General features: G+C 40.1%; 1 protein-coding gene across 1 annotated transcript in view; it reads left to right on the plus strand.

Moving 5' to 3' along the window:
- Positions 1–22,251, plus strand: part of ldd (lipid droplet defective) — a 113,129-nt gene that overhangs the window by 20,600 nt on the left and 70,278 nt on the right. The window contains exons 2-5 of the mRNA XM_028179812.2: positions 18,310–18,399; positions 19,831–19,921; positions 20,618–20,747; positions 22,072–22,211. Coding sequence (XP_028035613.2) covers positions 18,334–18,399; positions 19,831–19,921; positions 20,618–20,747; positions 22,072–22,211 — 427 coding nt within the window. The 5' untranslated portion in view covers positions 18,310–18,333. The remainder of the gene's footprint in view (positions 1–18,309; positions 18,400–19,830; positions 19,922–20,617; positions 20,748–22,071; positions 22,212–22,251) is intronic.

Raw genomic sequence — 22,251 nt, forward strand, 5'->3', positions numbered from 1 at the left:
AGCCAAACGCCTCGCCAATCGCTTTTATTACATTGTATTACGTCATAACGTGGAAAACACTTTATTGTTTTGAATGCAAATAATATCATATTAAATTTAGACGGTCCAAAGATATTTTTGGCAACGCAAAATGTTCAAAGACATGAGACCTTAGAACTTATATCTCAAGGCGGGTGGCGTATTTACGTCGTAGATGTCTATTGGCTCCAATAACGACATAACACCAGATGGACTGTGAGCTCGTCCACCCATCTAAGCAAAAATAAAAATATCATTACATTTATTCTGAAACCAAGTCAGGATTCATAACTTAAATATAAATAATAATTTAATTATATAATTAATTGCGTATTTAAATATAATAGTTTCCTATGTACATAGGAAATATTGCGTAACATATTATCCGACAGTTAATTGTTATATAAACGTAATGACTTTGAATCGCGAACCACCACGGAGCAATTAAGAATTCAAATCAAGAATCATAATTGTACATTTTTCTTTTTTTGTTTTAATATTTTCTGTCATAATAGACAAATAAAGTAAAACTGATATACATATACTGATAATACAACAACTCCTTTTGCACATTCCAGCCGCGACCTTTGCGCGTTACAACTGCGTTTAACGCTATAGATATCACAATGTGAAATACCGTCAGCTTCCTCAACCCATGAACTCTAAGTTTTTAAAATTTATTGCTAATATATACGGACGAGCTCACGGCCCATCTTGTGTTACAGACACCGACATCGACCGTGCTAATGCCGTCACCCGCCTAGAGCTCTAATGCCCGTATCTTTAGACGTTTCGTCAAATATTCCTCCACTCTTAACTCATCCGATGACACTCGAGCATTCCTCTCAAACTTACTCGAGTTTGGTATTTTTAGTCGACCATTACATTATTCCTCGACTCTACTCGAGTGAGCTAGGGCCATGGTATTGCATCACCATGACGTCATCAGTTTGAGGAAAATTTGATCAAGCTAGCATCAAACCCATAAAGTTCTGTGGTCTATGGTCATTGTTTAATATCAAAATCAAGCTGCCACTGTCTGTTTGATACTAGAAGCATTGAACTTGTTTGATGTTTTAGTTGCTGAGTTATTCGTAAATATGTGTGCATGCGGTAAATTTGAAAGTGTATTATTTATTTTCTAACCCATTATTATTTTGGATTTCGGACCCGGCTTTGTATTTTTAATCGCCGTTTTTGTGTGATTTTGATTGCATCGTGTTGTTGAAATGCTTTTCCACAACCACCAGTTTATTATTATTTAAATAAAACTTATAATCGCATTGACTTTATTTATTAGGTAGTAAGCAAAATATGATTCTTACGTAGGTAAGTAAAATAAGGAGTTTCAAGTGTCTAACCACGAATCTAAACAAGAGTCCAACCTCGAACTATTTTCTTTAGTAATAAAAATTCATCACAATTAAATTATCAAAATATGCGCGAATAATGCACAGGTCCAGGCCATTGCACAACAATATCATGTATTTCCATTTGCGGTCCACATACTATTTAGCCATTGATAGAAAACCAGCCTTGATGAACGTTCCAGCCAAATGACTTGACAGTTCATTTACTCCACTCCGGTGAGGAAAATTTCCAAGGACTTTTGAACTTTTGAGTGGAGCTTATTTTTACGACCAAGCATACCAAAAAGCGCGTTGGAGGTTGAGTCGAGTCGAGTTAAGCTCGTGTGAACGACTAAATTACGGGGGTAAGTCTCACTTTTTACAGTGCAACGGCTGCCCCACAATTTAAACCGAAACGCATGACTGCTTCACGGCAGAAATAGGCGGGGTGGTGGTACCTAGGTAAAGTTAAAAGAGCTGTTGCTACACACGCCCTGAATTACGTATCTCTTTGACTTGCACACCATCTACAACAAGCAAATATCAAGCACACAAGCCTCAATATTGATAATATCCTTGTAGGCTTGTTTGCTTGATATTATCCTAATTGATATCATCCAAACACCATAGACTGCAGTTTTCGCATCCCGTGTTTATCGCTTTAGACGAATATCCTTGAAAGACTTGATCATGAAGGCGAAGGTCTTTCAATAAGTGGATAATGATACTCGGTACAACGGTCTCGATTATGTCCGGATCTTGTCTATACTAATATTATAAAGAGGAAAGATTTGTTTATTTGTTTGTATTGAATGAATGAATAAACGATTTATTTTATTTCAGACAACAACAAGTCCATATGTGTACATAGTATTATTGAAACACAATTAAAATTAACAAAACCAATCAAATAAAAAAGATACATTTATTAAAAATAATTATCAGTTGAATACATTTGAAATATTCCATTCAACTGATACTTACTTCGAACCAACCACCGCTATTATTATTATTATTATTATCATTTAGTCCGCAAGTGAACCATGGTACAATGGTTCAAGTACCTACAGTCATAAGGGTCTATATAGGCTCCAAAACTACTGAACCGATTTGAAAACTCTTTCAATGTTTGGAAGCTACACTATTCCCGAGTGACATAGGCCATAATCTTTTTTGAAAAAAATTAGGGAGCCTTACTAAAACTTCAATAATGTAACCCAAGGTGTAAAAAATTACCTAAAATATTCTTTACATCGCGTGCCCTGCGAAAACGATTGATGATAGAATAAAAGAATATACTACGACTTTGTAGAACATTATTATTTACAAAAAGTGTCGCGACAGCACAAGCTAACTATTGTAGTTATGTCGCAATAAGTGTTCTTTTATTTAAAAAATAAAACAACGTCAAATATCATTGAAATTTTTGTTGACCCGAGCGGAACCGGAGTGGGCCGCTAATATAATAATAAATGCAAACTTGTCTTGGGAATGTCATTAGCGCGATTCAGATTTTTATCGGAGTTGGATTGACAATTCCGTCACTCGCATTGTGGCATGATGTCAAAGACAAAAGCTGTCTCGCCACAGAACCCATCATTATTTCGTGGCTACATAAGCAGAGACGCTAATTAGCAATTGCTATTTAGAGATTAACTGTGGTTTGATCTGGTTTCAGGATATAAATAATAAAATATAAATATAAATATTTACTAACAATCACGCCACGTTAACTGGTCCCGTGCTAAGTTCGTAAAGAACTTGTGTTACAGGTACCAGATAACGGAAATAAATATAATATTTTTATTATACACATACCACAGATAGACACATACGTATATTTAATATACACCCATAACCCTGGAAAGACATTTATATTTATCATACAAATATCTTCCCTTGGCGGGATTCGAACCCGCGACCCCCTTGTGTAGTGACCATGTCACTTACCACTACACCAGACGGCCGTATTGATCTACCTTCGGATTTGAACCTCGACTTATTGATACAAAATCACCATTAAGGCATGGCCTGTTCAAATACCTTTAAGGTTGTCTTCTAAAACAATAAACAAAACTAATTAGTTTACTCGGAACTAATGGTAACGTTTACATTTTAATATAGTTTGCTATTAAATATCCTGTGATACATCGCGGAAGGTCTTTGACTTCCGAAGGTTGCTCGCGAGAATTTACGTCTTTTGTTTTTGTCTAGAGCTCACCGTTGCCGGCACGATGTCTCTAGCGACCTTAAGATTTCCAGTATAATTGAATCAAGTTTATGAATAACTAGTTACTTTGGCATAACGCTAAATTTTACCCCCACTTCATTTGCGTAGAAAGGGAAAATATTTTTGAATTATAGAATGTTAAGGAGCTATTTAAACCCCTATTTTGAAACATCCTTTATTGGTGCTCCGCTTGTATTTTGGCCTTACCGTGATGTTATATAGCCTATCATCATCATCATCATCAACATCCCACAGTCGTCCACTGCTGGACGTAGGCCTCTCCCAATCTACACCACTGAGCCCGGTCTGCTGCTCTCCTCATCCACTTCTTGCCGGCCACCGTGCGGAGGTCATCGCACCATCTAGCCAGGGGGCGTCCCACGTTACGTCTTCCGCTGCGCGGTCTCCACTCGAGAACCCGTCTGCCCAGCGATCGTCAGTCCTACGGCATATATGGCCAGCCCACTGCCACCTCAGCTTGCTGACTCTTGCTGCTTGGCTATATAGCCTATAGCCTTTCTCAATAGATGGGCTATATAACACTGAAAGTATTTATCAAATCGGACCAGTAGTTTCTGAGATTAGCGCGTTCAACAAACAAACTCTTCAGCTTTATAATATTAAAGTATAGATTTAGCGGTTCCGCGTGACGTGCCGATTCTTTTCCCACACAGCGTCGGTCGTTTGCGGGTTGGTTCTACTTTCAGTTCAGGCACGCGGAAGATACGCAACAGAGCTCAGGTGCATGCAGTCTGCCAATTCCACCACTTCTTTGGAAGAACGACTGTCTAACATTACGGCTACAGCTTTCAACTAATTTAATGAACATCGTCTGTTAACGAATCAAACTACATGGTACGCACAAAACTGCTTTATTGCAAAATTAATTATGTACACGACAGATGAATGTAACGACGCAGCAGGAAAAACCAAAAAAACGCAGGGCTTTTGACAGATGTCAAGTTCTAGCGCGTTCCGATCACTGAAGTATGAAACCTAGGTCTATGGTTCCGATACACGGTGTCCCGAGTCAAGTTGACATTGACAGAATTGTGGTGTTACTGCCAAAAGGTCCATTTACCAAAGATTGAATTGAATTAAATCTTTCATATAACATCGTCAATGCTGAAGTTTTTTACCGTCGACTTAACACAACGTCCGCTTGTGGCTATATTTATGGTTCTTCATTGCAGTAACATAGATGACTCTGCAGGACAATTTCCTTGTTGTTTACTCGTATTTAGATACGTCGAATTAACGTTGTAATATTGTTGAGCTTTAAGCATCCAATACCGTTGTATATCAAATACCTCTCTTGTGGCGTGAGTTTGTCGATTCTATTTTCCCTACGGGCTCTAAAAGGTTCAAGGGTAGACGAGAGCATGTCGTCAGTTTTGCTGTTAATGAGTGAACAAGCTCCATTATCCCACGCATTACTGATGTACGGCATAAATAAGTAAGCTGGTGGTAGCTACCTGAGTGGGCTCAGAACGCCCCCTACCACCAATTATTATGCAAATTATAATTTTGGCGAGTTTTGATTTTTAGTACATGCTACTTATTCACCGTCGAAGTCATTGGTGAATATTTGCTAAGTATCTACTTAATTAGAAAACTGAATGGAACCTGCAAGTTATTACAGTATTTTCTTCTTCCTATGTACGTATTGCGAACGTGTTCACGAGAACTCATGGTTGGGAACTCATCAATAATGTACTTACACTCGGAAACTCAGAACAGCGACGAGAAACACAATTATTAGTTGAACAACCTTATGTGTGTATACATATAAGCTTTTTAGGTAACAAACTCAATTCGTAGAAGGCTAACCGGATTGTACCAGCTCTCTGTCACTATTTGAACTTTGTCTGTGAATACTAGATGCGTCGTCTTACTGTATACGTTTTTTGTCTTCCTCGGAAATTAATATCGAAAATTATAATTTGCGTAATTAATGGTGGTAGGACGCCTTGTGAGTCCGCACGGGTAGTGTACCACCACCCTGCCGTGAAGGAGTAATGCATTTCAGTTTGAAGGGTGGTACGGCCGTTGTATTGTAAAAACTGAGACCTTAGAACCCATATCTCAAGGTAGGTGGCAGCATTTACTTTGTAGTAATCTATGGGCTCCGGTTACCACTTAACACCAGGTGGATCGTGAGCTCGTCCACCCAACTAATCAATAAATTAGAAAAGTCCGGGTTCGCCCACCTGTCCTGGTGAAACTGAATAGGCCTCCGGGCCAAGCCTATGATATAAAATCATAGCGCCGGTGTACAGTGAATAATAATCGATCCTTCTTAACAGTAGCCTCACGTCCTTACGGATCCATCAGATCCAATAGCCTTTGCATTAGACGCCTTCAGCTCTAACACTAGGAGCAGGCTTAGGGACCTCGGTAACCGTACTCGTCGAATTCGACAAAGAGTTCGCCGTGCAACCTAACCCATGAATCAGCTCGCTGAGTTTCTCGCCGGATCTTCTCAGCGGGTCGCCATTCCGATCCGGTAGTAGATTCATTCGCGAAGCAGCTGCTCTTGAGTTGTTAGGTCTCCTTCGGAGGCACTCGGGCAGCTGTTAGCAAATCCCACTCCTCCTGGCTGAGCCTTTGCTCGCCCATCTGTCCTGGTGAAACTGGAAAGGCCACCGGGCCACCAGTAATCCTTCAATCCTAAAACAAAAAAACAGTAGCCTCAACTTCTTTCCTATCTAGACTCAGCGACTCCTTCTAATCCATATAATGAGTACTGATAATAGAGCGGTATGGCACGCGCTTATCGGTACCACGGTCACACACCTCGAATCGATCCGCTTACGCTTTTTTTTTATATCTATTAAAATAATGTTACTAAATTTATGTTATTTTTATCAATTTTATTAGTTGGACCCGTTCGCCTTGGTTCGATTCGGTTCAATGCAGCAGTACCCGTCTCCCTTAGCCAAAAACTGGGTCAAAGCATTTCCGGTTTAATTTAAATAAATTAAATACATTTCGTATCATTAGACGCGTGGATCCGATTTATTATTTATGTTATTCAAGATTGATAAGTCAAACCGTTTGGGTCAAGGATTCGATTGGTCAAAGGCTCTTCGTAAAGATTGTGTGACATCGCTGAGTTTTGTATTAACTTAGAGATGCAAATGATCTCACCGCCCATCTGTTATTAAGTGTTGTTGTAATAAGTTTGTTATTAAGAAGTCGTCGTGTCCTAAAGGATAAGACGTCCGGTGCATTCGTGTTGAGCGATGCACCGGTATTCGAATCCCGCAGAGGGGTATCAATTTTTCTAATGAAATACGTACTCAACAAATGTTCACCATTGACTTCCACGGTGAAGGAATCGTGTAATAAAAATCAAACCTGCAAAATTATAATTTGCTTAATTACTGGTGATAGGACCACTTGTGAGTCAGCGCGGGCAAGTACCACCAACCTGCCTATTTCTGCCGTGAAGCAGTAATGCGTTTCGGTTTGAAGAATGGGGTAGGCGTTGTAACTATACTTGAGACCTTAGAACTTATATCTCAAGGTGGGTGGCGCATTTACGTCGTAGATGTCTTATGAGTCCAGTAACCACTTAACACCAGGTGGGCTGTGAGCTCGTTCACCCAACTAAGCAATAAAAAAAAGGTATTTATAGGTGCTCAATCAAACACACTCTGAGCTCAAAGCCGCAATCAATCAATTGCACTATAATATATGATATTCTGCTCATCTAATCAAAACGCATAATTGCTCCGCGGCAGAACTAGACATTACATATTAGACTGACTCGGTGGTGTAGTAGTTACTCTGACTGTTGCGCTGAGGGTCGTGGGTTCGATGCCCACATCTGGCAAACATTCTTGTGATGAACAGGTTTGTTTGCTTATTGTCTGAATGTTTATTATCTATAGAGAGAGAGAGAAAGAGAGAGAGAGAGTATTCTTTATTGTACCTATAACACAGGGAATCCTAATTTGGGGAGCGGATGACATCGAGAAATTGGTGTGCAGTAAATATACAACCACACTAGGTGGACCTTGAGTGAGTTCAAATCAAAAAAAAATTTTTTTATTCAACATAAATGAAAATACATATCTGTTGAGCGTCAAAAAGAACTACCGCCAATTCACAAAAACTAGCCTCCGTCCTGAGAAGAACTGGCAAGAAACTCAGCGGGCATATTGTCTTTTTTTTTATATTACCTTTTTTTTTAAATATTAATTTTATTCAGCCAACTACGCAATGTATCACCGGTATTTAATTGTTATAATCTTCCTTTTTTTTTAAGCCGAGCAAAAATATAAACATTTGTCAAAATAAACTCAATGTCGATTGTTGATAGCCTATATATACTCAGCGCGGTTTAACGACAAAAAAAAATAAAAGATAACAAAAACTGACTAATTTAAAACATAATATGCAAAAAATACACACGTATCCGTCGAACTTGATAATATTTTTCACGTAAACAACAATCACTCGGATTATCCAATTGTGAAGTAATTGTTATTAATTATTAATTTGGCTTCATCATGCCGGATGTCAATGTTTAGTTGCGATCCAATCGCCTTGTTCGTTACTCAGTCTTGCTGACCATGGGGTTCGGGTTCGATGTGGAAAATATTTACTGTTTTATTTATTGCCAAATGTTAACAATTTTACATATAAACGTCTTTCGATTGCTATCAAACACAAATTAAAATCCTGATTCGGTTTTTTTAAATCAACTAATGACAAAATTAATATAAACATCTCATTCTCCTGCCCCTTCTCCCAGTCACCTGGGGTCGGAGCAACATATTTTCTCCTTCCATACTCCTCTATCATATACCATTACTTCGCTCACTCCCCTCTTACACATATCGTCTTTCACGCAATCCATCCATTTCTTCTTAAGTCTTCGTGTTCCTCTAAGCCGTTCCACGTTCATAGTCAAAACTCCTCATTGTCATTTCGTCTCTCAAAATTAATATCAAAAAAATTAAGCTGATTTAGGATTATTTTTAAAACGAGACCGTCATAAAGGCACGTCATTCTGAGCGATTGAGGTCGCAGATCAAACCTTGAGGCTCGACACGAAGATGTTTTATCACGGCACGAATACACATTAACTAAGTAACGTCTATGTTGTCGTTTCAACATCGTGTTAGATTAGCGTATTTTTTAAACGATAGTTTTGAATATTTTGTTTTAGTTTTTTTTTTTTTATTGCTTAGAAGGGTGGACGAGCTCACAGCCCACCTGGTGTTAAGTGGTTACTGGAGCCCATAGACATCTGCAACGTAAATGCGCCACCCATCTTGAGATATAAGTTCTAAGGTCTCAAGTATAGTTATAACGGCTGCCCTACCCTTCAAACCGAAACGCATTACTGCTTCACGACAGAAATAGGCAGGGTGGTGGTACCTACCCGTGCGGACTCCCAAGAGGTCCTACCACCAGTAATTACGTAAATTATAATTTTGCGAGTTTGATTTTTATTACACGATGTTATTCCTTCACCGTGGAAGTCAATCGTGCACATCTGTTGAGTACGTATTTCATTAGAAAAATTTGTACTCACCTGAGATTCGAACACTGGTGCATCGCTTCAACACGAATGCACCGGACGTCTTATCCTTTAGGCCACGACGACTTCCAATATTAAGAATATGATATTTAACTACCATCTCTGTAACGTATAACGCTTAAATACAAAAGTAGCTAATTTAATTTGAATGACAAACGGATGCTATGTCATTTTACCAGCCAAATACATTTCCCACGATTATTTATTAGCTGCCATTGTTAGTATACTATGTCATCATACATCTCGCTTCACGACCGTTTGTTAGTGGTAATGGTAATGTGATCTTGGTCCAGCTTTATTCCCAGCATTACAGTCTCCAATACCGTTTTTTATCACAAACATTTTTTTTCCATTCATACATTGCCATCAATGAGTCTAGATCCCAAAAAATAGTAAATGTATTCCAGCGAGCATGCGTATTAACAATGTCAATGTCCTGCTTAATTTCACACTTAGATTGGAGAAGAACATGTTGGGAAACATTTAGAAGGCTACTTTAAAGAGTCTGATAGTACTTTGTTAATCGTAATTGGATAGGCATGCTTTTAATAAACATGATTTTTAAGTAACTACTAGCGTGTCTGGCAGTCTTTTTCGCTGTACGTTTTAGCTCACAGAGAAAGAAACATGCTACTTTTCCTGGAAAGCGAGAGAGAGAGAGAGACACAGAGAGAGAGAGAGAGAGAGAGAGAGAGAGAGAGAGAGAGAGAGAGAGAATATACGTTATTGCTCACCGAAACACATATAACCACGTCATCTCGGATCCTCCCGATCCATTACGGTGCTTTTAGGGACCTCAAACACCGGTCACTGTTCTCGTCGAACCCGTCCGAAGGGCTCGACGAGTAAATTAACCCTCAGACACAGCCCGCTGAGTTTTCCCCACTTTCTCGCCGGATCTTCTCAGTGAGTCGCGTTTCCGATCCGGTGGTAGATTCTGCGAAGCACGGCTCTTGCTAGGGTTCGTGTTAGCAACGTTGTCAGGTTTGAGCCCCGTGAGCTCACCTACTAGTTAAGGTTACGCTGGAATAGCCTCTCAAGGCTACCAGCTTAAGTAGGAAAAAAAAAACACAATTTAAAAAAAACAGTCAACAAGCAGATATAGTTGTGCAATAGGCGTTCTTATCGTTAAAAACGATATTTTCCAGACAACCGTTTTATTTACAGATATTCTGAAAAGATGCAGGAATAAAGACTTGTCGAGAAAAAACTTAGACCTATGAATTTTTTATATTTATTTATTACTGTTAGAATATTGTATTGTAGAATATTGTACATTAATCATTGTCTCCTCGATATTTAGGGTCATGAGGCACTAGGTAGGTCGGTTGTAAGCGTAAACAATTTACCCGAAAATGGAATTCCGGTCTCAACCAAAAATCTCGGACATTTGTAACAAATCCACCAACAAAAATGGAGATAGTCAGGTGATATGATGCGGAAAAAAAAGGGCAGTTGAGCTGGGCAATTGCAAATTGGTACCTATTGCTATTCCATGGAAGGTAAAAGAAATAATGGATAATAACTCGTAAAACGATAGAAGAATAACGCAGGACCAATCTGGGGAAGAATTGTCCAAGGCAGACAACACTTGAAATCTGGATTTAAGTGCCTGTCGATATAGTGCCTCTCCCCACGACGACGGGCATTAAAACCTGCCTAGTAAGACGCCTGGTGCATCCATATCTAGATAATGCGACTGTGAAGGTATTTGAGCCCCGCAGGCGAGTACCAATTTTTCTAATGAAATACGTACTTAATTCAGGATTGACTTCCAGTATGAAGGAATACCATCGTGTAATAAAAATCAAAAAATTATAATTTGCGTAATTACTGGTGGTAGGACGTCTTGTGAGTCCGCACGAGTAGATACCACAATCCTGGCTATTTATGCCGTGAAGCAGTAATGCGTTTCGGTTTGAAGAGTCCTGTAGCCGTTGTATTGAAAAACTGAGACTTAGAACTCATTTCTCAAGATGGGTGGTGGGCATTTACGTCGTTGATATCTATGGGCTCCGGTGACCACTTAACACCAGATGGGCCGTGAGCTCATTCACCCATATAAACAAAAAAATGCTCATCGAAAAAAGTTTGTTTTTTTTCCCTATCTATGCTGATAGCCTTGAGAGGCTACTTCAGCTTCGCCCTAACATGTAGGTTAGCTCACGGGGCTCAAACCAGAGTGTTGCTAACACTGGCCCTAGCAAGAGCAGTGTTTCGCAGAATCTACCACCGGATCGAAAACGCGACCCACTGACAAGATTCGGCGAGAAACTCAGCGGGCTGTGTCAATGAGTTAATTCACTCGTCGAGCCCTTCGTCGACAACTTCGACGACTTCGACGATGACAGTGACCGGTGCTTGTGGTACCTAAAAGCACCGTTAATGGATCGGAAAGTCTGTTGTTAAATGTACTTACTATTATACATTAATGCCCAAAACGACTTTCATATCTACAAGCTATAATAAATAAATGTATATAAGAGTAGTTATATAGCGTTGTCTTTCTCACTGGCATTCACCTTGAAACGTGATTGAAAGACAGAACACAGCATTATTTAATAAGGTATATAATAATTCACTGGTGGTAGGACCTCTTGGGAGACCGCACGGGTAGGTACCACCACCCTGCCTATTTCCGCCGTGAAGCAGTAATGCGTTTCGGTTCGAAGGGTGGGGTAGCCGTTGTAACTATACTGAGATCTTAGAACTTATATCTCGAGGTGGGTGGCGCATTTACGTTGTAGATGTCTATGGGCTCCAGTAACCACTTCACACCAGGTGGGCTGTGAGTTCGTCCATCCATCTAAGCAATAAAAAAAAATTAATAAGGGCAGTTCAATTCGAATCCACTGACTTTTGTATTCAAATACTGTTCGAAGATGTGTCATTTAAGTAATTAAAATAAACAATTAACCAATAATCTATATATCTCTATAATATAAAAATGAATTGCTGTTCGTTAGTCTCGCTAAAACTCGAGAACGGCTGGATCGATCTTGAATTATTTGTGGAAGTTCAGAGAAGGTTTAAAAGGTAGATAAATATGAAAAAGCTCGGAATTAAATAAAAATAACAATTTTGTTTTTCCTTTGATATGTCCCCCGTCGGACGGATTCCTTTTGTTTGTTTTAAGTTTATTTTATGTATAAGTTTAGGTCTTTTATTTATCGATTGAGGCACTACGAAGTCTGCCGGATCAGCTAGTAACATATAGTTTTATTGTTCTTGTAGGCAGTCGAGCATACGGCCCACCTGATGGTGAGTGTTGACCGTCGCTCATGGACATCAGTAATGCCAGGGGCAGAGCCAAGCCACTGCCTACCGAAAACATACATACATACACGTACATACTAATATTAAATATATATAAATGAATAATGAAAAAATATAACAAGAAACTCAGCATATCTTGCATTTATTTTTAGTTCGGTTAGCAAAAACAGAGACTCGTTTTCGAAGAGACGGTACGAAGGCACGTTTCACTAATAACGTTATACTGATTATTATACATATTTGTATGGCAGATAAATATGTTGAAGTGTAATAGCACGTTTTTAAATTGTTATATGTTATGTTATGTTAAAACAAACTATCCCCTTTTGTTAGTTTGTAACCTAGGTCAGTGACTGTGGAGATGCTTAACGAGAAAGTGAAGATCTTCCACCGGGGGGGTGATATTTGCTCGGTAGACCGACGGTCCGAATGTTGTTGTTCGGAGCTTGTTTAAATGGAAGCTTATTTTAAAAATGTCCTAAGCGAGATTCAGGCATCTGTCAGATATCTTGCGTTCTGTGATGGCTACCGCCACAGTGACGGAGCGATCTTAACACCCCCCCCCGACCCCCCTCCCCCCATTCGAAAGCCACATAATATTATCCAGCCAATTTTTGTTTTGGTGACGTGGCATGATGCCTTTGCCCCCCCCCCCTCGTTATGCCACTTATCCAGGTCCACCAGGCTACAATTGAGACTAGCCTCATGTCTCAAGAAACCGTATCGTTCCATCAAACCAGCCTCTTCAATACGGTAGACGCACGGTGATAGCCTTACATTAAATTATTTAGCAATAACTGAAGCCCGATCACGCTTCGCTAATTGTATGAAAAACAAAGTTTCCTTTAAACTACACACGCGCCATCTATCGGGCATTGCTGATGCTGTTACAGAAACCTTCCCTGATTTGCCATCAACAGATGTACTAAGTTTCATCTCAATCGGATAAATGGCTTAGAAACGCATACAGTACAAGCATACTAACATGCATATCTATATTGGTAGATATAAGATAAATAGAGCTGATCATTAGAGACAGATTGACAGTCTGTGACGGCGGATGGCAGGTTCAGTGACAGGATGTGACGCGACACGGATGGACGGCTGCACACAGATTATTATACATAAACACCATGTCTGATACAATCTTGCGTGTGTGATACAATCTTGCGTTATAATTTATCGCGGCAAGAAGTCCGTTGTTAAACGTAAGCCTTGTCCACTAAAACACCGATTGGCTCCGTATCTTCTGGCACATGTTGAGAGTCTCATCAAGGTGGATCCCCTCATGGATTTGTCTTGCAATCGTACCATCGTCTACGGGAGCAGAGCTCATCTCCACCACCTGAAGGCACTGCTGTAGGTTACTGTTCCACAATACCTTAACAGAAATAATTTTACAACTGGCCCACGAACGAATTTGGGTATTAGGACATGTTCTACTCCAAATGAGGCCCGAAATGAATCCTCTTGCGGATGAGCGGCGGGTAGCGCCCATCATTATGTTGGGCCGGTTTTCAAAGACAATACACAAAAACTCCAACTGAAACTTCGGACTGTTATCTCATAGGTTCGGCTAGTAACGATAGAGGTAGATAGTCTGCAAGCCGTCTGTCCAGCATTTGTCTATCTTACCATTCTTTAAGTTCTACTTATTACAAAAAAATACTTGGAGCTTTGACTTCTTATTTCCTTGTTGATTCGTGTTGATGGTTCGTTGATGCGATTGAGTTAAAGCTTAGTGTGGTCTTCTCAATTCAGGGATGATCTAAGGCACTATAGCACAGTCAATCGAAGAAAGTGACCATTTCGTTCTAAGAATAGAATGTGGCGCAGAGAAAATCCCAGACACTTATACTTTAAAGGGCTACCAGCATCTTGAGACATGAGTAATCTGAGCGTCGTTAATACGGTAATTCTTATGCCTTTCAATGCAGACCATGCCTGCTTCACTGTAGAAATAGCTAGGGTGGTAAATGCGAGCTCCTAATATTGTTTACTAACAGTGCCATAAATAAAAATTACGGGAATAGATCAAGCTTTTTCTAGATATAACGTTTTTAGTCATTTATAGGCGACCGTAAAATATTGCTTATAATAATATGGATCGATACACGAGCTCACATCTCACCTTAAGTGATTAGCTGAGCCCATAGACATCAGCAACGTAAATATCGCCAACGAACACTTTGCTCTAAATATTTCGGATACGCAAATCAAAACACGGGAGACGCATGATGTTATCATTCGACAATCAAAACAGCCTCAATGAAATCGTAACACATCGGATCGTGTCAAATCAATTGTTTACACATTAGCCAACTTTGGCGCGTCAACTTCAGACCGAACAGGGCTGGCAGAGAGACGGAAATCATTTTGTTAGCATTTTCCTTTGCTACTGTTACTTTGACCCGATTTCTTAGTAGACTTAAGCATTCATGTTAATTGTAACTATGGGGCCCGATAACCGTTTGGATGGAATGGGATTGTCACTTCGTGTGACTGGCTATATGAAAATACAGGGCCGTGCTGTAAGTAAATTCCTATAAGAACTAAAACTACGTACTTTTACATATCGTTTTTTTACGAACTCACAGTCAACCTAGTGTTATCTGGTTACCAGAGCCCATAGACATCTACAACGTAAATGCCACCACCCACCTTGAGATATGAGTTCTAAGGTATCAATATAGTTACAACGGCTGCCCCGCCCTTCAAATCGAAACGCATTACTGCTTCACGGCTGAAATAGGCAGAGTGGTGGTACTTACCCCTGCGGACTCACAAGTGGTCCTACCACCAGTAATTACGCAAATTATAATTTTGCGCGTTTGATTTTTATAACACGATGTTATTCCTTCACCGTGGAACTAAATCGAGAACATTTTGTTAAGTTTGTATTTCATTAGAAAAATTGGTAGGTACCCGTCTCCGGGATTCGAACATCGGTGCATCGCTACATACGAATGCACCGGACGTCTTATCCTTTAGGCCACGGCGATTTCATATTGACTGGTCTCATATAACACGGTTTCGCACAACACGAGACTTTGTAGAAACGTATGTACCGTGTTATGGGTTAGCTGTTTATTACATATATACATATGTATGTTGTATCTGCATTTCCCCAAAAAGCAAAGGAGAGGGCTATGCCCCACGAGATTAAATCAAAAATGAAGAGATTCGCAGGAAAACCTTGGTAACCGATATAGCCCAAAGGATTGCGACGTTGAAGCGGCAGTGGGTAGGGCACATTGCTCGTAGAACGGCTAGCCGTTGGGGCTGAAAAGTTCTCAAGTGACGACCCCGTACCGGAAGACGTAGCATGGGTAGTCCTCCCACAAGATGGACCGACGACCTATTGAGGTTCGTAGGGAACCGCCGGATGTAAGCAGCCCAGGACTGGTCGTTATGGCGAGGCATGGGGAAGACATAAATCTAGCAATGGACGTCTGTGTGCTGAAAGGTAGATTGACGAAAGCCTTCCTTTTTACATTTCGGTTAGAAAGTTAATATTGTATTGTAATAGCGCCTAAGATCATAAGTGCTCTGGGCACCAAAAATAGGGCTTGACTTATTTATACCAGCTGTCCCTTAAATCGTTCCTCCTTTCCGATCCGGTGGTAGATTCTGCGAAGCACGGCTCCTGCTAGGGTTCGTGTTAGCAACATCATCAGGTTTGAGCCCCGTGAGCTCTCCCGCTAATTTGGCGAATCTAGAATAACCCCTCAAGGTTACTAGAATAGGTAGGAAAAAAATCATTCCTTGCTTTATTATTTCCGTTCTGTTCGAAGTATATATTATTTAATTTAACTTTGTTTCTTTACTGTTATTAATTAACTCGCAGCCCTGAACTCGCAGCCCATATTTATGACACAAAAGAGTGTGGTTTAAAAACGTTGAATACACACCGCCGCACTGTCGTTTTGTTACACGGTAATGGATTACGCTGAGCCCGACCGCAAGGTAATTTAAGAGCTACGATAATTACTACGTTATGTTGTTTTCCTGCTATGACGCTCATAACTCAATGGCATTGCAAAAAATATAAACTAATCTATGAAACAAAAAGTTGTTTGACTTAAAAGGCGAAGCTATAAATAAAAATAACTAAAATATTTCATGCAGTAATCTGTTTATTTTGCATGCGAAATCACAAAAACTTGGAGAACTACATACCATACATAACAACATCTTATTTAGAATCAATAAAAATTAATGAGTGTGACTTTGATTGTTTACGCGTATTCTGTGCGTGCTTGTTTTAGAGGGGAGCACATTCCAAAGCCGGATGGTACGTGGCAAAAATATCTCTGAAAACGTACCACGTGTTCCACATCCGAACACATTAGTTCGAGGTAGTATGGATGAACTCTACTCCGGTGGCGGGTGGTGCGATGGTAAAAACGAGTTGATGGTATCATCTCAAATAATTCATCAGAGCACTCCCCATGGAACATACGGTACAAAATACAGAGGGAACCGAAGTCCCTCCGCAGACCCAGAGGTTCCAAACGATCCGTGAGAATGGGATTATCGATAATCCGAACGGCCCTCTTCTGTATGAAGTCAAATGGAAGTAGCTGGTATTTGAGAGCCCCGGCCCAGAGATGGGAGTAGTACTCCACGTGACGCCGGACTCGTGCTTTGTAAAGCAAATGTCTTTGTTCAAGCGTGAAGTACCGCTTCGCTCTGTTGAGGTCTCCCAGCATTTTGGACGGCAGCTTTGCTTTACCCTCCAAATGACTCCAAAATTGGACATCGTCCGAAATTTATACCCCAAGTATCCCAATACTCTTGGAAGGCTGCAAGGATACTCCTTGGAATTTCGACAAATGGGCAATGGGCATGACAAACGGGTCCCTCTTCGCAGCGAATGGAAGGAATCCAGCTTAAGCCTGAAACGCGCTAACAAAATTTACAGTACACGAGTTACATATTGTATACCAATCCCGAACAACAACATTTGGAGCGTCGGTCTACCGAGCAATATCATCCGCTCGTCAGAAGATCATCACTTTGTCGTTGTCCCGAAACTCTGTGCATATGCTTACCGTAATACAAAGGAGAAGGTTTCCTGTATAATAGCATCAACTCAACAAAAATAATCAACAAAAATACTTTCCATTAATGAATACAGAATTAAAAAAAAAACTATAATTTGATTTTATTCAGACGTCCGGATATGTGTGGGGGGTGATAATTGAAGTTAAAACATCCACAGATAAGAAAACACACAAAATCTGTTTTTTTTTTATTTTTTTTTATGATGCACAAAACAAGTTACAATCATTACAGTACATATTAGCTAAATCGTACCTAGATCCAATCTGGATTGCAATCTAAATGTTATGTGCACTCAGCAAATCCATATTAATGTTAAGCTTTGGCTATTGAAAACAAAATTACAAATATTTATAACTAGGCATATACTAATTAGGATATCCTTCACACATCTGACAACTTCCCTGAGTCTAGGTTCAAAGATATCAAGGTCACCGTGACATTTATCCAAATCATTATACTGCCTGACCATTCTTACCATAGGGTTATAGTATGATATATATTATTTTTTTATAATAATTTAACTATCACTACAGAGTATAAAAAAAGGCGCATTCTCTGTCCCTATATCCCTATGTATGCTTAAATCTTTAAAACTACGTAACGGATTTTGATGCGGTATTTTTTAATAGAATCAGATAGAGTGATTGAAGAGGAAGGTTTATATGTATAATAACATCCATTAAATAGTGGAGAAATTAATAATGAATTACAGTTTCCAAAGAGAAGCGAGGGCGGTCGCTAGTTAATTTATTAGATCCGACAATGCGCTTTCCGACTGCTAAAATCAAAAGATGAATTATTATAATTTGTTACAGTGATGTCCAGCACTAGCAGGCAACATGGCAGGAAGACGGCAGCTACGACTGCTGCTCTGGAAGGACTACCTCATAAGGAAACGGAAAATTGTACGTTAAATACTATTAAAAAGATAACTTCAACAAACATTGATGCTTTTGTCAGCAACTAATGATTTATTTCAACTGGATATACAGCAATGTAAATTTAAATATTGAAAATATTGTAATGACTTTAATTCGAATGACAAATCTCCTCATCAGATAAAAGCGAACCAACGAAATAACAGCAGGTGCTAAAGTATCGGTTCGGTAGGCAGCGGCTTGGGTCTGCCCCTGGCATTGCTGACGTCCATGAGCAACGGTAAACACTCACCATCAGGTGGGCCGTATGCTCGTCTGGCTATATAGCAATAATAATAAAAAGTATTTCCAACGAACTAGATATAAGTCTTATTATTGGTGCTAGGACCTCTTGTAAGTCCGCATGAGTAGGCACCACCACCCTGCCTAATTCTGCCGTGAAGCAGTAATGCATTTCGGTTTGAAGGGTGGCGCAGCCGTTGCAACTATACTGAGACCTTAGAACTCATATCTCAAGGTAGGTGGCGGCATTTACGTTGTAGATGTCTATGGGCTCCCGTAACCACTTAGCGCCAGGGGGTTGTGAGCTCGGACATCTACAGATGCAATAAAATAAAAAAATAAAGTAAACATTCCTTAATCACTTTCTATTTCCAGGAAGTACCCTACACTGCTAGTATAGTGAAGTTTCTCAGGCGCACACAATAAACTAGCGGTGGGTTGTAGCGGCATTTTCGGTTAGCGAAACGAAACTAGCTATCGAATGTCAATAGCGGCTTTTGAAACGCGCTATTTCATTAGCGAGCAATAGCGGGTTTTGTTTAGCAGTAAACTAATGTGCACACGAATGAGCTAGCGTCGCGATTAATATTTCAGTAATTACGACTTTATTTGTAATTTATCTTTAAGGATATATTAAACAACTCTATATCTATATCTCTCTATATCTCTATATTAAACAACTATACACTTTATATTTTTAACTATTCAATTTGGCAATTAAACTTAAAACTAAGCGCCGAGTCTTTAATACATTTTGTCGCTAAACACGCGATTCGTGAATAGCTGGTTCAAGGCCACAAAATTTGACTTCAACTTGCACTCATAATTTAATTTTATAAATCTTATTTTAAGGGCTTTAAGAGCTAAAGTCAAAGGTCAAATGCATCTCAGTCGTGTGCGTGAAAGAGACAAAATGATGATTGTCTATTTCGATCGAACCGATGTTTGCGCTGCGTGTCGCGATAGCTGCCGACCGAGCGGTACGAAGTAAAACGAATATTGCCGAACGTTGTGTGATTTGTGTTCGTGATCGGTGACGTGATTGAGTAGTAGATGTTAGCAGGTTATTGCAGTACGGCGAAACTAGCTAACCGCTATTTTGTCTATAGATAGTTTCAATAACCATTTACGTTGCGCAACGACCATGCCTACAATAAACCCCTTTTCTACTTCCAGGTGACACTAGGAGGCATAGTATGGACCTTGAGCATCATGATGATGCTTTATGTAGTCAGGATCAACGTGGATAATCAGGATTTTCCGTCATGTAAGTTCGCACCATATGCACGTCGCCATTTCCGCAACAAAACAGTCACTTGTTCAAGTCAAGATAATATAATATCCGAATCCATTTGAGGCTTAGATCTCATGTTTCAAGGTTAGCGATGATATTTACTTTTTAGTGTATGCAAGCATCGTTAACCGCTTGGCTACTCCAATTCGTCCAATAAGTCGTGGATTATCTTAAGACTCTTTATGTATCTGTGTATCTATTTATTGATTAAGTAAAAAGAAACTAGTCTAATAATGATGGGGCTATTTTGAGAAGTAATCAAATTCAAATCAATTGCAATGGATCCAAAGCTGTTAAGGTGCTCTCGGAACCAAAATACCTGAATGATCAAAGGTGCCAAACCGCTCGCTTCAACACTACCCATACCAAAACATTACGTCCTTAAATATGTACTGGTGGTAGGACTTCTTGTGAGTCCGCACGGGTAGGTACCACCACCCCGCCTATTTCTGTCGTGAAGCAGTAATGCGTTTCGGTCTGAAGGGTGGGGCAGCCGTTGTAACTAAACTTGAAACCTTAGAACTTATATCTCAAGGTGGGTGGCGCATTTACGTTGTGGATGTCCATGGGCTCCAGTAACCACTTAACACCAGGTAGGCTGTGAGCTCGTCCACCCATCTAAGCAAAAAAAAATATATTTAAGTACACACTATGTCATGGGCGTTGTAGGTACATTCCCCGCCAGAGCCCTACCAAGTGCTGGAACAATCACGTTCCTTCAGTCGTTCATATGCAGCGTCAACAACGAGTGCTCACCCATGGATGACTACGAGGAAATACCTGCGTATGAAAATTCAAGGTAAGTTTGAATTTTAAAGAATTTTATAGGATATTTTCAAAAAATACCTGAGCCAATACCATACCAACCAAAACCAGAGCTCTGACCATAGACCATACGGTTCAAAATAAAAAGAGCACAAGTCTGCCAGGCCCTAGTAGATCGCAGCTTCCAGACGATCCGTGCCAGTTATCGTCTGCGAGAATCCGACTATCGGCATTGTGATTGGCACACTTCTGAATAATAATTAAACGGACAGGCAATAGCAATAGGGAGAGCCTTAAACATCCCATTACGGGTCCTCCCGATCCATTAACGGTGCTTTTAGGTACCACAAGCACCGGTCACCGTCCTCGTCGAACCCGTCGCTTGCGACGAAGGGCTCGACGAGTGAATTAACCCATAGACACAGCCCACAGAGTTTCTCACCGGATCTTCTCAGTGGGTCGCGTTTCCGATCCGGTGGTAGATTCTGCGAACCACTGCTCTTGCTAGGGCCAGTGTTAGCAACACACCCGGTTTGAGCCCCGTCAGCTCACCTACACGTCAAGGAAGCTGAAATAACCTCTCAAGGCTATCAGCATAGGGAGTAAAAAAAACGCATTAAGTACTACTGCATACTGAAATCAGTACGCATTTTACTGTCTTTAAGTTTTTTTTTTTGCGTAGCGGGGTGTAAGTTCTTAACGCCCATCTTTTTTTTAAGTTGTTGCTGGGTCCATGAATATAACAATGCAATTGCCCGGGATGCCCATTGCAGTGAGCATAGTGAATATAACGATAGTCCTATCCTTCAAACCGAAACGCATGATATATAATAGGACTATCTACCCATTCGGGTTTAAATTACGACCTACCACCAGAAAATGTCTTGGCGATTGCTGCACGATATAATATGTTATAATACAGAATAGCACGATGCATCGAATTTTTTCCATTTTTCTGTCCTTAGGTCACTTAGGTCCTTACGTCACTATTAAAAACAGCCATGGGAAAGGATGGACTTGTCCTATTCTAGGATGCCATTGCACAGCCAATATAAAATAATTAAGATCTTTTTTGCCACATACCATCCGGCATTGGAATGAACTCCCCTCTACGGTGTTTTCCGAGCGCTATGACATGTCCTTCTTTAAACGAGGCTTGCGGAGAGTATTTCATGGTAGGCAGCGGCTTGGCTCTGCCCCTGGCATTGCTGACGTCCATGAGTGACGGTGACCACTTACCATCAGGTGGGCCGTATGCTCGTCTGCCTACAAAGGCAATATTTTTTTTTATCACGGATGATAAGTTCCATTATCATCATCCTATTTTTAAACGATACTTTGTATATTTATTTCTGCAGGTTAAGTCAAATAAGAAAGAAGTTGGCTCCGATTATGAATGAAACTGTTCTGGACGTTGTCTCATCAGTACCGGACGCTTTAAAACTGCTTTCGACCCTGGCAGACGTGGCTGATGAACCCACTTTCGTCAATTTCACCAGTGAGTTTCAGTGTAAAAAAATCATAAGTACAATTATATC

The sequence above is a fragment of the Bombyx mandarina genome, chromosome A1, assembly GCF_030267445.1.
Source record: "Bombyx mandarina strain Sakado chromosome A1, ASM3026744v2".
Lineage (NCBI taxonomy): Eukaryota > Metazoa > Arthropoda > Insecta > Lepidoptera > Bombycidae > Bombyx > Bombyx mandarina.